At 68.8% G+C, this 14,680-nt stretch overlaps 2 protein-coding genes across 4 annotated transcripts in view; both read right to left on the bottom strand.

Annotated features, from left to right (window-relative positions):
- Positions 1 to 1,426: 1,426 nt before the first annotated feature.
- On the bottom strand, positions 1,427 to 9,953 carry SCARF1 (scavenger receptor class F member 1). 3 transcript variants are annotated; one of them, XM_019511296.1, is made up of 12 exons: positions 9,635 to 9,953; positions 9,175 to 9,397; positions 8,263 to 8,324; positions 8,004 to 8,105; positions 7,259 to 7,784; positions 5,943 to 6,161; positions 5,408 to 5,536; positions 5,229 to 5,332; positions 4,507 to 4,621; positions 3,884 to 4,008; positions 3,512 to 3,655; positions 1,520 to 2,920 (listed from the first exon to the last, which is right to left on the bottom strand). In XM_019511296.1, the coding sequence occupies exons 1-12, from the start codon at positions 9,897 to 9,899 to the stop codon at positions 1,914 to 1,916; spliced, it is 3,021 nt and encodes a 1,006-aa protein (XP_019366841.1). In that variant the 5' UTR covers positions 9,900 to 9,953; the 3' UTR covers positions 1,520 to 1,913. The 3 variants fall into 3 exon arrangements, with proteins under 3 accessions (XP_019366840.1, XP_019366841.1, XP_019366839.1); XM_019511294.1 differs by having other exon boundaries at positions 9,175 to 9,953; XM_019511295.1 differs by lacking the exon at positions 5,408 to 5,536 and having other exon boundaries at positions 1,427 to 2,920; positions 9,175 to 9,953.
- Positions 9,954 to 10,239: 286 nt separating this feature from the next.
- The window catches only part of RILP (Rab interacting lysosomal protein), a 5,292-nt gene continuing 851 nt past the window's right edge, over positions 10,240 to 14,680 (bottom strand). Inside the window, exons 3-6 of the mRNA XM_019510992.1 lie at positions 14,127 to 14,290; positions 13,719 to 13,841; positions 11,320 to 11,427; positions 10,240 to 10,912 (exon numbers count right to left, since the gene is read on the bottom strand). Of these exons, the coding sequence (XP_019366537.1) occupies positions 10,759 to 10,912; positions 11,320 to 11,427; positions 13,719 to 13,841; positions 14,127 to 14,290 (549 nt within the window). The 3' untranslated portion in view covers positions 10,240 to 10,758. The remainder of the gene's footprint in view (positions 10,913 to 11,319; positions 11,428 to 13,718; positions 13,842 to 14,126; positions 14,291 to 14,680) is intronic.

The following is a 14,680-nucleotide window of genomic DNA, read 5'->3' as shown; positions in this document are numbered from 1 at the left end:
CAACGGCGCGCCCGGCTCTCCGCCCGCGACCCCCCGCCCCGGCCTGCAGGACCGGGGCCACCGCCGGAAAGGTGCGGGCCCCGCCGCGGCTCCCCGAGCCGGGAAACGCGGAGCAAACGGCAGCCGTGGGCACAGAAGACATTTTAATGAGGGCGAAGCTCTCCTCCGCGGCTGACAGCTGATTGCGAGCGGCGACGGCCAGTACGAGCCGGCAGCCAGCGCCGAGCCGGGCGCGCAGCACACACAGCCCTTACTCGAGGGGAGAAATGCGGCGCCGGGGCTCGAAAGCAGCGCAGCGGACCGGGCACACGGCTGCACGGACACGGGCAGATGCTTCCCGCGCCTGCCATAAAGTATCCGCAAAAGACACGGCAGCTGCCCGGGAGAAACCGGGCTGGGCCGCGGCCGCAGCCCCAGGGCACAGGGCAGAAGCGCCTGGTCTCGCCCCCACCGCAACTGCAAAACAGGAAAGCCCCTGCCTGGGACTTCGCCGCCGCCGGCAAGGAAACAGCGGGCGCCGCATCCGCACTGGGGAGAGCTTCAGCCTGGCAGCCCCAAGACAAGATCCAGCGCCCTCAGCGCAGGATGACTCCCCGCGACAGGAGCCGTGGCCCACGCTTGCTCGCTGCAAGGCATTCCCAACCCTGCCGCGCTCTCTCGTGTCTGCAAACACACGCGATGAGTCCCAGCCAACAAGACAGGGCCGCAGGAAGGCCCAGGGCAGGAGCGAGGACGCTGCCCGGGTCCCCGAGCCTCGCGCTGGCACGAGCTTTGCACAGCAGGCCAGCGCCGTGGCTGGGTGGCACTGGACCCGGGTCCGGATGGGCAGGAATCCCCCTCTTGCTCACAGCATGCAGCCCCTTACACGTGGGGCGGCAGTGCCACAGCAGCGCCATGTTTCACACACGGGCTGGAGCTGGAGGGACTGGGGCACGAGGGCAACGCCGCTCAGGAGCCCTGCGGGAGCCTGCATCGCTGCAGCTAAACAGCTAAAACTAACCGTGCCCGGGCTGCTTCCATCCCCATGCAGCACAGGGAACCAAAAAGCCCCCCTTCCTAACAGCCCCTCCAAGCCAGCACTCCCACTCCCGAGAACCACCCTCGGACGGCGGGCTGCTGGCTCCCAGCACCAGGCTGCGTACGCGGCTGCAGGCCCCTGCCCGCCGTTGTGGGGGCACACGTGCCCTGGCGGTGCAGCTGGAGCAGCTCCAGCGCCAGGAACAAGTCCCATCCCCGAGCTCACGGCACGCGGGCCCAGGCCTCGCGGCGCCAGGGAGCCACTCCTAAGTGGGCCCATGCAGCAGGTCCTGCCAGCACCCCTAAGGCAGCAAAAGTTGCAGGTGGCAAAGGAGGCCCAGCCCCGGGAGCTGGGGAGGCCGGGGGCTAGGCTCCCAGGGAGCAGGGGCAGCCCTGGCAGGCAGCGGGAGCCCTGGAGAAGCTGCACCTTGCCAGCTGCAGCCAGCCCAGGGGAGCCAAACCGCCCTACGACCTGCAGAGCGGAGGTGGCTGCCTGGGAAGCCTGGGCATCCCCCGCGCCGGGGGAAGCCCAGGAGCAGCTGAACCAAGGTCAGTGCCCAGGCTTTCCACGCAGTCGCGGGGCAGTCATGTCTGACCAGCGCTGGGGCCGAGAAGCCCGGCCTGCCCGTGCCTGGCAACGAGCCCCTTGCACGTGTAGGTCTCCGTGGCCCAGCAGGTGCCAGTGCTGTGCTGTGCTGGGCAGGCTGCCTGCTGGGAGCACAACACAGCCCCTGACCTGGGGCACGGGCTCAAGGGAGGCACGAGGCACGGATCCAGCTAGTGCAGCGTGTCCGGGAGGGAAGTCTGGGGGCAGAGGAGCTGCAGGCCTGCCCGGCTCTGGCTCTGCTGCGGGAGGCCGAGGTCAGCAGCAGGGGCAGGGTTTGGCCCCGCGGGTCTCAGGGGCTGGCCTCATGTTCTGCGGTGGTGGCGGGGGGCTCGCCCGAGGGGCTGCGAGGCAGGCTGCTGTGATAGGGAGTCACGTTCTCGTACTTCGGCTCCTCTTCCTCAGCTGCCGCCTGCCCGTTGGCTTCTAGCTTTCCAGCTTGCTCGGGCCCCTCGCTCCTCTCGGCCTCGTCTTCCCCCTGGGCGTCCGCGGCCCAAAGCCCAGGCGGTGCGGGGATGGGAGACGGTCTCTGCCCAGGACCGTGCTGCTGGTGCTCTGCGGGGGACTCAGCGGTGCCCAGGCCTAGGCCCTTGGTGCCCTCTCCCTGCTGGGGAGGGGTGGGGGTGGAGACCCTCTCCTGGCCCAGGGCCCGCCGGGGAGGCTTCTGGATGCTCTCGGGGCCTCTGCGCACTTTGGGCTCCTCCTTGGAGGCCCTTTTCCCTCTCTGGAAACTGCCCAGCCGCTTGAGAACCGCCTGCACCGGCCCCTCTCCGCTCCCTTGGCCACCCCCGCTGTGCCGGGTGCCCCTCCTCGCCGTGCCCACCGTCATGTAAATCGTCGTGATGTTCTGCTCCAGCTTCGAAGCTGCCTCAAGGGCCTCCACCCTCTGGGCCACATGCCGGGTGCTGGGCACCACCCTCCTCCGGCCCCCTGGGGTGCTCCGGGGCGAGGGCCGGTGGCCGTCTTCCCCCGTGGCAATGGGCTCTGCGTTTTCGTAGTCGTTGGGCCGCCCACCTGGCTGGGCACTCTCATCCGCGTCGGCCAGGGGGGGCTTGGGGAGACCCCAAGAGGCCTTGGGCTTCCGGGAGGCGCTGGGCATCTCCACAGAGCCGCTTCTGCACTGAGGGCCAAACTTAGTGCCTTCGGCAAACGACACCGAGGGCCTCTTGGCCTTGGCAATGCTGGACGTGCGGGGGATGATGAATGGCTGGGAGACCTCTTCCGAGTTAAAGGCCGTTGCGTCGGGCAACTCGTTCCCTGGGGAGCCGCCTTCCTGAGGCTCAGAGCCTGCGGGCACGTCTGAGGACAAGGAAGAGGGGGGTGAAGGCTCCCAGCACACGACGGGACCTCCTGCCACGGGGTCACAGCACGAGGCCATCTGCTCCTGGCCCCAGGCAGGGCTCCAGGGGGCCGTAGCTCCCAGCACGAGGGCCACTGGGGTCACGTCTCCTTCACCCACTGACAGGCTCTGGGTTTATGGGGCAGGGTGGAGGCGAAGGCTCCCACACATCCATGGGGGGCCCAACGCAGGCCTAACGCAGGGCTGCTGTGGACGCCCAGGTGCCCTGAGCTGTCTCCAGAGAGCAGCTTTCGAGATGAACAGCATCTGGGGGTGCACAGCTCGGACACCCCCGGCAGCAGCCCTGAGCGGACTGTGCAGAGGCAGCCTCGGCTTCCCAGCACAGAGGGAAAAGCAGGGACAGGAAGATTTGGAGCTTCACATAGAAGGAGACCCAGCAAGTGCCGTTTCCCAGGGCTGACCCCCCCACCCAACCCTACGTGTGCAGGCAGCAAAAGTCACCCCGCACAAAGGCCTGCGCGCCAGGGGACCGACTGCCCCAGGGAGACTCGCCCAGGGTCGGAGACAGCGCCCAAGCACAGCAGCATTACCTTCCACGGCAAGGGCAGGGACGGAGTAGGCCGGGCCATCGTCGTCCGAGTCGAAGGAGGAGAAGGAGCTGTCCGAGGCCCAGGCCGCAGAGGGCTGCTCGATGAAGCTGGGGTTGAAGGGAATCTCGGCGTCGTGGTGCGAGACTGCAAGGGAAGGAGCGACCCCATCGGGACCCCGTGCCAGGCTGGCTGCCACCTCCCCGCTGCCCACAGGCTGCACCACCTCTGGGGCAGTCGCTCGCTCGTTCATGGTGGTGCTGGTGGAAAGGGCTCGGGGTGCCGCCAGCCCAGCCCCTGCGTGCCAGGAGGCGCCTCCACCCCGGCTGCAAAGGCCCCGACAAGGCAAGGCAGAGCCCACAGCCCCGCTCTTACCTGTGACCCGGGGGAGCTTGTAGCCCCCCAGCGAGAAGCAAGGCAGCATGGAGCTGAGGTTGGCCAGCACACCCTGCACGTGGTGCTTCATTCGGGACAGCACGTCCGCGTCGGCTACGGCTGCCCTGGGGAGCAGGAACAGAGCAGGGCAGGTGGAGAAGCCCGGCTCCTGGCAGGGGGGAGCCCCCTGCCCCCGGGAGCCGTGCAGCGTGGCCCGGCCGGGAGAAGCCCCCAGGCAGCAACCCCATCTCTGCCCCTTGCGCGAGTCCCGGAGGCCCTGTCTGCACACCTGCAGGTCACTGCAGGAAGTGGCCCAGATCTGGATGCTAGGAGGGATGCCGATGGGTCCGCACGTTCCCACAGCCCGGAGCTGAGACACCCCAGCTCTGCCCAGGCTCGAGTGCTGGGGCCCTGGGCCGACTTGCCCAGGAGGAGGAGCGGGCAACTCAGGGAGGCGCAGTGCAGCACAATGGGCTTCAGCGGGAGCATGCAAGTCCCCCAGGCCTCGGCTCCGGGGGAGCTGCTACCGCTCCTCTTCGTGCCTCGGGTGGCTCTGCTTGGCCCGTGCCAGCCCAGAGCCCGTAGCCGCTCCCCTCCCTGCCCCAGGCAGGTCCTCCATGTACCTGTCCCTCGCCTCCACTGGGCCGGTCCCGCAGCAGCAGCAGCAGGCGACGCACAGCAGCAGAAGCAGCAGTGGGACAAGCACGCCTGCAATCAGGGCGCCCTGGTAGCGAGACCCTGCAGGAGAGGCCAGGCAGCCCGGGGTGAGGTCCTGGACTGCCGGTGCAGCAGGGCCGAGCTACAGCAGCTGCAGCCCGGCAAGTGCCAAGCAGCACCAGACCCCTGGGATGGGGCCAGCACAGTTTGGGACCCGTGCCCGGCACTGGCCTTGCCCCCCCCCCAACAGGCAGAGCAATGCGCCCTGCTGATGGCCAGGGAGCATCAAGCCTGGGTCCCTCTCATCGCTGGGGCGGGCTTGGAGGAACAGCTCTGCTGCAGAAGCAGGCAGGTGGCTCTGCCCTTGCTCACACGCTCTGGATGACAGCGCTGCCCGACTGCAGGCTGGGCACAGACCCGGCGACAGAGCAAGGGCTGCAGTCCAGGTAAAGCGCTGCAGAGGTGGGCCCTTCTCTCTGCCAGCGCAGACCCCAGCCCAGCCCACTCGGATGTGCCTGGCACGACAGGCTCTGCACCATCCGGGCCCACGGGGAGGGCACTGCAGCAGGAAGCCAAAGCCGCGGAGGTGGGAACAGAGGCCGGGGAGTGGGAGCTGCTGGCTCCAGAAAAGGAGGGAAGTGGTGCGGGCAGGGCAGGGCAGGGCAGGGCAGGGCAGGGCGTCACTCACCGAATGCACAGTCCCCGGAGAGCGGGTGGCAGGGGCCCCCCGCACACGGGCAGGGGGACGAGCAGTTCACGCCAAAGAACCCGTCCCGACAGGTCTCATTGCAGCTGTGGGGACAGAGAGAGCTGGGAGAGGCCCTGTGGGAACGGGCTGGCTCTGCCCCACGCGCCCCTTGCTCTTACCTGCTGCCCCAGTAGCCAGCCTGGCAGACGCACTCCCCAGACACCGGGTCGCAGCGCCCATTGATGCACACCAGGCACGGGAGCTGGCACCTGTCCCCAAACGTGCCATCCGGGCAGGGCGCATCGCAGCTGCAGGGAGATCAGATAGGACTGGCGCACAGACCGAGGCTGGGATGCACCCTGCTCTGCACCTGGTTTGACGGGCTCACAGCACAGCCTGCCCCATCCCACCCCTCCGGGAACACAGATGCCGACAGCACCAAAGAGCTGGGAGACCGGGAGAGCCTGCAGGCACGAGGGTGCTGGTATAAGGGCCTCACAGGGTGCAGGATTGCCTCTGCTCCCCCTGCCTGAGGGCACCAGCCATCACGGTTTTGTGGCTGTTCGCAGACGGGACACGTGGGCAACTAGCAGGGCCAGAGTCGGGTCTCTGGAGGCAGCTCGGGGGGGAGGGGGAGCTCCCACATGCTCCCTGCACACGCCTGAGACCAGAAAGGAGCTGGCGGCCGCGTCCCGCCCAGCGCAGGGCCCGTACCTGGGTCCTGTCCAGCCGGGATCGCAGTCCTGGCAGGTGCCGGTCTCCGGGTGGCAGGTCTCCCCACCCCGGCACTGGGGACAGGCCTGGGAACAGTTCTCCCCGTGGTGTCCAGGCAGGCAGGGCTGGTTGCACAGGGTCCCGTTCCAGCCCGGCTCGCACGCCAGGCACAACCCATCCGTGGGCGAGCAGGGCTGGCTCCGCTTGCAGTGCCCGCAGCTGCCAGGTGACCAGCGGGAAGGGGGTGATCAGTGTGGCAGGCAGCGGGGCTGGACCGGGGGTAGCGGAGGCCCCAGTCCTCTGCCCCACGCAGCAGCACCCCAGCCATCGGCGACCCGACACTGGAGCCGCGACCACCTCGCCAGGCCCAGCCTTGGGCCTGCACATGCAGCAGGGACCCCCGCACGGCCTCCCCCCCGCACCGCCAGCCCAGAGCGCAGCTGGGCGCAAGGGCAGGGGAGGCTCCACCCGAAGGCAATGCCCCGTGCAGTCCCTGCGGGGGCAGCAGCGGCTCAACGAGACCTCCCTGGGCCGGCGGAGCCAGCACGCGGCAGAGCCGTGTCACAACAGGAAGGCAGGACGCATGCCCGCCGCCTCTGCCCCCTGGCTGCCAGCTGTGGACTCGGGGCTCCAAGTCCCACGGGGCCCTGCTCGGGCCAGCCCCATGTCCCTGCACTGCTGCCACAGCGGTTAGCACCCCCAGCCCCAGCCCCAGCCCTACCCCCTCCCTCACGGTGGGGGCCTCAATCTGCGCCCGCACCCCCGGCCTACCTGCAAAGCTGCTCTCCACCCTGCCTGGCTGCCACATGCATGTGTGCATGCACACGCGGTGCCCCTGCACCCCGCTCCCCCTGCACCCCGGGCAGCCCTGCACTGCTGGAACTGCCCGCCTGCAGGGGCAACGTTTCCCACTGAGAACGGAAAACCCCGATCCCTGCACGATACCGCCAGTCTGGGACGCGTGCTGTCCCGCAGCCCGGGATCAGGACTTTATGCGCCCATTTCCGGACTGTCCAGCCCAATTCGGGTCAGGCCGTTACCCTACGGGGCTGCCCCATGGAGAACTGAGCTGCCTGTTCCTCCACCCTGGTCAGCAGCCCACAACAGGGACTCCCCAGGGGCATGTGCGGTGGGTCAGCCTGCCTCCCAGCCCCGGCACAGCTTCCTCTTCCTCTCGCTCCTTCATGGGCAAGAGCCGGGCTCAGGTCCCAGCACTGACCTCCCCCAGCGTGGCTGGGCCGCGGGGCACGCGCCTGGGCCGCGAGGCTCTTGGGCAGCCCCTCCTGGGAGCCGGTGCAGAGCAGTGCTGCTCTTACCTGTGCCTGCACTGCGGTCCATAGTGCCCGGCTGGGCAGGGGTCCCTGCAGCTCCTGCCCTGGTAGCCAGGGCTGCAGGTGCAGGACCCAGTGAGAGGGCTGCAGCTCCCGTGCAGGCAGTCGCACTGGTGCTGGCATGACGGGCCCCAGGACCCCACCTTGCACTCGCACTTCCCTGAGTCCTGAGCGCACGGGGAGAGGTGGCAGGAGCACGGAAAGCCGCACCGCCTGCCCCACCAGCCTTGGGCACAGAGGCACTGCCCGGTGGCGGGGTCGCAGCGGGAGCCAGACAGGTTGCACTGACACTGCCGCTTGCAGGTCGGTGCCCACCAGCCCGGCTCGCACAGGCAAGCTCCGGTGAGGGGGTGGCAGCGACCGTGAGGCCCGCACGGGCATGGGAACTGGCAGAGAGGTCCCCAGCGATTGGCATAGCACGTGCAGTGGCCGGTGGCGGGGTTGCACTTCCCGTGCGGGTGGCACAGACAGCTCTGCTTGCAGTCAGGGCCCCAGTACTGCTCAGGGCAGCCTGCGAAGGGAAGAGGAGAGCAGCTGGAGCCGAGGCTACGCCGGGGCCAGTTGGCAGCTCCACAGGGCTCCTGCGCCATGGGAGAGGCACAGGACAGGAGCTGTCCATCGCCGAGGCCCTCGGGCAGTGGGAACGGCCGCGCCCATCTGCCTGCGTCTGTGGGGCAGGGAGGAGGTGGGCCCGTCCCCCAACCCCTTCCTCCGGCCCCGCCGTACTCACGGGAGCTGCAGTGGGCCCCGAAAAAGCCAGGCTTGCAGCGGCAGACCCCCGGCTTCACACACACCTCGTCAGCCGCGCAGGCGTCCTCGCCCTCGCACAGTGCTGTCACAGCAGCAACGGGCAGCTCAGCGCAGCTCTCCCACGCCCGGCCCCATCCATCCCAGCCGGGCACCCCTGGCCTGCCGTAACCCCGTCCCCGAGAGCTGGCAGCCCGCCAGCCCCACTGGGCACCTTGCAGGGCTGAAGCCTGGTCACTCACCAGCCGGGCACTCCCTGCCTTCCTGCCTCCAGCCAGGGCAGCACGCCAGGCCCGTGGGAACCCTGTGGGGAAAGCGCGCCGTGAGCCTGAGCCGGGCGCAGGCCGGGGCTGCTGTAGGGAGCCACACGCTGCCCGGAGATGGCGCAGCCTGGAAATCCACAGGGCTTGGGCCAGAAGGAGGCCGAGGCTAAGGCCGAGGCCAAGGCTGAGGCCGAGGCAAGGACCGGAGCACCTGGAGGCAGGGCCCCGGGCAGGGAGCCAGCACGGGCGGGAAGCCAGGGGGGTGCCTGGCCCGGTGGCCGAGCCCTGCCTACGTGGCGCCACGGCCCATGGCTCACCCCCGCCAGGCACTGGGGCTCCGCAGCCTCGGCCCCGCGAGCGGCTCCCTGGCGAGGCGGGAGCAGCACAGGGCTCTGCCGCCACGGGCGGGATGGGCGACGAGCGCCCGAGGGCAGGGCAGGGCAGGGCAGGGCAGGGCCGGCACCTGCAGGGATTCCCAACCCCCAAGAGCCTGGGGCAGAGACACAGCCGCCCAGCCCCTGCATGGGGCCGGGCAAGGACACGAGACCCCCCTCAGATCCCACGTGCCCCGGGTGGCTCCGAGGGACGGGGCTGCCTGGCTCTGCACAGGCGTCACGTGGCACCCTGGGGAGCCAGGGGCCACGCACTACTGCCAGGCCTATGCCCGGGCCTGGGCCACGCAACACCCACAGGCGTCCCGCTGGGCCCCTGACCAGTACAAGTCCATCGCCCAGGCACTGGTCAGCTGCTCTGCTCCCCCTGCATGACCTGTGGTACCAGGCCCCTTCCCCGCCCCACATGGGCACGGCTGCCTCCCACCCTCGCCCATCCTGCCCCACGGCCAAGGAAGCGTTCCCCTTCCCGCGTCCCACCGCCCGGCCTTCGTCTTACCTCTCGTCCGCGCACACGTTCCTCCCGGCTGCGTCCAGCTCCTGCGCAGAGCCCCAGGCCCAGGGCAGGAGCTGGAGGCAGAAGAGCACCCACAGCCGCGCCATGCCGGGCTGCCCAGCGCAGTGCTCGCCGTCCAGCCTGCCCGTCTCCTCCGGTTCGCCTGCTTCCTCTCCCTGGCTTTGAGCTTCCTCTCCCTGGCTTTGAGTTTCCTCCTTTCTGCTTCCTGAGGAAACGCGGGAGGGAGGAGATGAGAAAGCCTCGCGCCAAGGGGGCAGGGAGGCAGGCTGGGCTCGCACGGGCTTTCCCCAGGTCTTTGCCTCACTGCTGGCCCATGCCAGATGCCCACACGGCCGGCGGAGGCCAGAGCTTCCCAGTGCCTCGGCCTGAGCCTCCACCCTGCTGCGCTGAGCCGGGCACAAGGGAGGCCTTGCGCCGCCTGGCTCCTCCATGCGCCCCATACCTTTTCCCTCACCCTGGGCACAGCCCTGGGTGCTGCCATCCCCCACGGGCCAGGCAGGCACGGCACGGCCTCGTGCATCCGGCCTCCGGGGCACGATGGAGCTGTGGGAAAGGCCTAGGCCTCCACCAGCCCCACTCCCCCCTGGAAGCCAGCACGGGCTGCAGGGACCGGGCTGGCATGTCTCCAGCCCCTGCCGTTCAGCCACCGCTCCTGGCGCCGCAGCAGCGGATGCACAGGAAACATCTTTTTCCTGCCCCGTGAGCATGAGGTGGAGCAGGTCGGGGGCCACTGGGCCAGCAGCACCCCCAGGCACTTTCTGGGCTGCAACCCCTCCAGGGCTGGAGCCACAAGAGCAGCAAACACTGACCAGACAAGGCAGCTCCCTGCCAGCACTGGGGAGGGGGCTCTGCCACGTGCCCAGGTAACAGCCCTCTGGGGCTGAGGTGAAGGCTGGACCCTCAGCTGGCACCGCAGGGAGCAGCCAGGCACAGGGCAGCCAGAGGTGACTCCATAACAGGATGCCCCTTGGTGCCGGCACGACCCGCCGGGGCCCAAACAGCGTCCCTGCCAGCCGCGGGCACGGCCAGCCGCCAAGAACACGGGCACGGCGCAGCACCCAACGAGTTTATTTCTGGGGCTGATCCCAGGCCCACAGCAAGAAAGCAGCATCCTGGCCACAATCTTGTCACCCAAAGGGCTGGACCCCGAGGCCTGCCAACACGTCTGCGTCCCACACTGCCCACACGGCTGAGCCAACCTGCTGCCGCGAGGAACGTGCCTCGTCCTGCTCCTGGGGCACAAGGCGCAGCACTGGCACAGAGGGCACAAAGCCAAGGCAGTCGTCCGACAGCTGGATGTGTCCGGGCTGGCGATGGGAACAGGCGGGGATGCACAGCATCGGGACACTGGGCTGCGAGTTGCTGCCCAGCACCATCAGACCAGTGGTGAGGATGCCCCATGCTGGAACTTGCTCCAACACTGCCTCTGCAGCCACGGCGGGAACTGGCTGTGCGACGTGGAGAGCAATGCCACAAGCGCACCCGAGGCCACCGCGTCATCCGCGAGCGCGTCCTGGGCACCGGGTGGAGGGAGAGGGCCACAGCTGGGCTAGGCCAGGTCCCCGCTCACTCGCTCGCTGGCTCGCCAGGGACACTGGCCACAGGCTCACGTCCATCCTGCTCTGCGCACACATCCTGCGAGTCAATGATTTCCCACGCTCCAGCGCTGCCTGACCTGGAAGCGTCCGAGCTGCTGCTGCCACGATACCACAGGCCAAAACTGCAGGAAAACCAGGAGAACCCATGGGTGAGTGGGGGGCAGGCTCCCAGGGGCCCGAGGTGCAGGTGCTGGAGCTGTGAGCCAAGCCAGCCAGGCCAAGCGGTGGCCAGAGCTGTCCTGTCACTGCCTGGGAGGCACCTGCCAAGTGCCCGGAGCAGCCGTCTGGCACCGGGGCAGCTCTGACACGGGCCGTGCTGCGCCACGCCGCGGGCACCGTCTACCTGGCAGCTCCACCGCCAGATCCTGCGCTGCACAGGCACATGCACAGGAACAGCCCAGGCTGGTACTGCCATCGCAGCTGGTGCCTCAGGGCGCTCCTTCCTCCCGCTGCCATTGACCTCCTCCCCACCCCGCCCCAGGCCACCCGCCTCCATGCCCCCACAGCCGCAATCTCGGGAGAGACTTACAAGCTTCTGATTTTGGAGCCAGGGGTGTGAGAGCCCACACTGCCTGCTTCGGGCGCCGGGAGCCATGAGCCCTTGTCATCGTCATCGTCATAATCATCATCATTACCACTAGCGTGCAAAGGAGAAGTCAGACATGGGGCCAAGACCCTGAGCAGGGAAGAGACTGCGGCCAACTGGGCTCCTGCCTCCTGTCCTGGGGCATGGAGCGGCTGCCATGGCCACAGAGCTAGAAACGGCCCCTGGGGTCGCAGCCCTCTCTGCAGCGACAGGCGTCCCTGCCACATCTGGAGACTGCTGAGCCCCACGGTCCTCGCAACCAGGGAGCGCCCGCATCTCAGTCAGTGGATATGCCCCCAGGCTCCTTTCCTGCCACTAGCTGGGCACACGTGCTGCTCTTTCCCTTGCCCAGCACACGCTACTGGAAGCCACGCACACGTTTGCACGGGCCCTTCCGGCCCAGGGCAGATTCATGGAGTGCGAGGGACATTCCCATGAGCCGCGCGAGAGCGCCTGCAGCCAGGGCTCTCCCGCTGCCCAGTCCTCCCCAAGGAGTGCGTCTGCCCCATCTCCAGCCAGCCGACATGGCTCCAGGGACCAGTCATTTGCCATCTGTCCATCCGGGAGGGCAGGGAAAGCCCTCCCTCGCTGGTGGCAGAGTCTGTCCCCAGACGTTACTGCATGGCAGCCCCAGCATGGACAGGCTCCAGCCCTGCCCGAGGGCACTGTATGGAGACCCCAGTGTCGCAGATGCTGCAGGGCAGGGGCCGAACACAGTACATGTGCCCGGGGCGTGGGGCCCGTGCTGGCAGGGCCTGGCAAAGCCTTGAGGCCAGGCACAGCGAGGAAGGCAGCTATGCTCAATAGCTGCAGCCAGGATAGCTTTGGACACAAGGAAGAACCTGTGCAAGGAGCCAGCTCTAGGAGAGCCTCAGCAGGGCCGAGGCACAAGCCTGGCTGCTTGCCTGAGAGGGGTGACAGCCTGGCACTTGGGTCACCAGGGTGGGGAGGTTGCCCACCCTTTGCTGCACCGCAGCTGCAAGAGGCTCTTGGCCCAGCGTCTGGTCAGCGCAGCCAGCCTGGGATGCCCAGGACAGGGCCGGGGAAGACAAAGCCCGAGCAGCTGGCAGATAAAGGACAAGGCGCTCCCCACGGCCAGGAGGGACAGAGCCACACAGGCAGGGGCTGAGGCAGCTGTGGCCCCGGAGAGGACAAGCCCAGGTCACAGGAACCAGAGCACCCTGCCCCTGACTGCAGGCTGGGGGTGCTTGGTGAGCAGAGCAGAGCAGAGCAGGGCAGGGCAGGGCAGGGGGAGATACCCCCTGTACAGGAGAGCCAGGCAGGGTGTGCACATCATCCCAGAGCACTCAGCTCCTGCAGCACGCGGCTTGCCCAGAGCTGGGGAGGTCACACTGCCAGGGCAGGGCAGGGCAGGGCAGGGCAGGGCACGGGGTTGCTGGAGGGCTGCAGCAGCAGCACCGGGACGGGGCCCCGAGATGGGGCCCTCTGGGCTGTCCAGGCCTGCCCTGCCTGCTCTGAAGGGCTGCCCGCCTCCTGCCAGATGCAGGGCCCCAAACCCCGTGGCTGCCCCGCAGGTAAGGCTTCCCCTCCACCTGCCCAGTCCAGGGGGCCAGAAACAGGAGCCCTGGGAGGGGGTGCTGGTCCCTCGCCCTTGACAGGGTGGATTGCTCCCTTCCCCTCCCCGCCCCGCAGGAAGCAGCAGCAGGAGGAAAGCCTTGTAGAAAAGCTGGGCCCCTTTATTAGGCACTTGAAAGCCAGCAACATGCACACCAGACAGCCCCACCCCGCGCCCCTGCAGTGCGTGCAGCCCTGAGCACGTGCAGCCCCGTACGTGCAGCCCCGTGCGTGCAGCGGAGAGCGCGCTGAGGCCCTGGCCCCCCCCCATAAGCAGTCCCCAAGCAGCAAGCACAAGCAAGCCCTTCCCTGCAGACCTGCCAGCACCATCCATGGATCCCACTGTCCTGGGAGCCAGTCACTGCTGTCCTCAGTGGCGCCCGCCAGGTGCCTCTGACAGCTGGGGCAGGGGCCTGCACGTGGCCAGTGCTGCACGGCACTTGGGGCTGCCACAGCTTCCCCCGCGGGGCCAAGCCCCGTGGCAGTGATGAGCAGTGTCCAGCAGCGTAGCCCCACGGTGGGGTGACAAGTTGAGCAGAGTTTGAGCAGCTTACGAAGTCCACCCGCAGGCTGGAGCGGGCCCGTCCCGGAGCGGCAGGGCAAGGCAGGGCATCCCTGCCCCGGCGGCCCCTCGGCCCAGTCCTTCAGCGCTGCAGCAGGCAGCGCGTCACAGGCCAGGCCGAGCCAGAGTCCGTCCAGGCGCAGGTGGAGCTGGAGCCGGAGCTGCCCCAGCCCAGGCGCCCAGCCCTGCCGCCGGCCGGACTCACCTGCTCGCCGGCTCCTCCACTGTCCCCAGCATCTTGGCTCGGATTTTTTTCCTCTGTCTCTTGACAACAGACTTCATCGCGTCCAGCACCAGCCCAGGGACGTGCTCTTGGTTCAACAGCTCCCTGCAGGAACGGGGCAGGCGGCACTCAGGGCCAGGCTGGACTGAAGGCCTCGCAGGGCCACGCGGGGCCAGAAGCAGAGGAAAGGGTCGCCCGGAGTTGCGCTCCCCTCAGGGCTCGGGGCAGAGCCTGGCGGTTAGCGTGGCACCGACCACCCCCAAGCCAAAGGCTCAGCTGCGCAAGAGAAGTGACCGTCAGGCACAAGCCACTCTGCACCTGCCCTCCCCGGTGCTCCCAGGGTGCGTGCCGTGCCCTGGACCGGGCAGGCAGGGCCGCAGCCTGGCTCACCGCTGGTAGTAGGCCAGCTCCTCCCGCACCAGGAACAGGCTGGTCTTGAGTTCGTTCCGCTCCTGCAGGATCTGCTGCAGCTCCTCCTTGGAGAAGCCCCTGTCAGCGGAGTTGGTGGCTCGGTCGCACGGCTGCAGCTCCTCCCCAGGCAAGGTGATCCCGGCCTAGGGCCCGAAAGGGGAGAGCTGAGCAGGCGGCGAAGGCAGAGCATGGCAAGGGGGCCGATTCCCAGCCCCTGCACCAAGCCCTAAGCTGTGCCCTAGCTGGGGGATTAGAGCCAAGGCTCAGCTCGGCTCCTGCCCGCTGGCAAAGTGCCAGCATCCTTGGCTGCAGGGCAGCGCACGCACCTGGGATCCTCCCGGGCCCCCTGGCCGCACAGGCACATGCTGCGGGAGGGCAGCCCTGGGCCCAACCGCCCCGCAGGAGACCGCGGCGGCTCCACCCCGGCTGCGACACGGGGCCGGGTCAGCACCTCCCCGAAGCCCCGGGGCCAGAGCACTGGACTGCAGGCCGGACGGCAGCAGGGGCCTTGCCGCGCCCCGGCCACTCACCGC

Source organism: Gavialis gangeticus, unplaced genomic scaffold, assembly GCF_001723915.1.
Source record: "Gavialis gangeticus isolate Ggan-Ray unplaced genomic scaffold, GavGan_comp1, whole genome shotgun sequence".
NCBI lineage: Eukaryota > Metazoa > Chordata > Crocodylia > Gavialidae > Gavialis > Gavialis gangeticus.
This window is presented reverse-complemented; position numbering and strand designations above follow the sequence as displayed.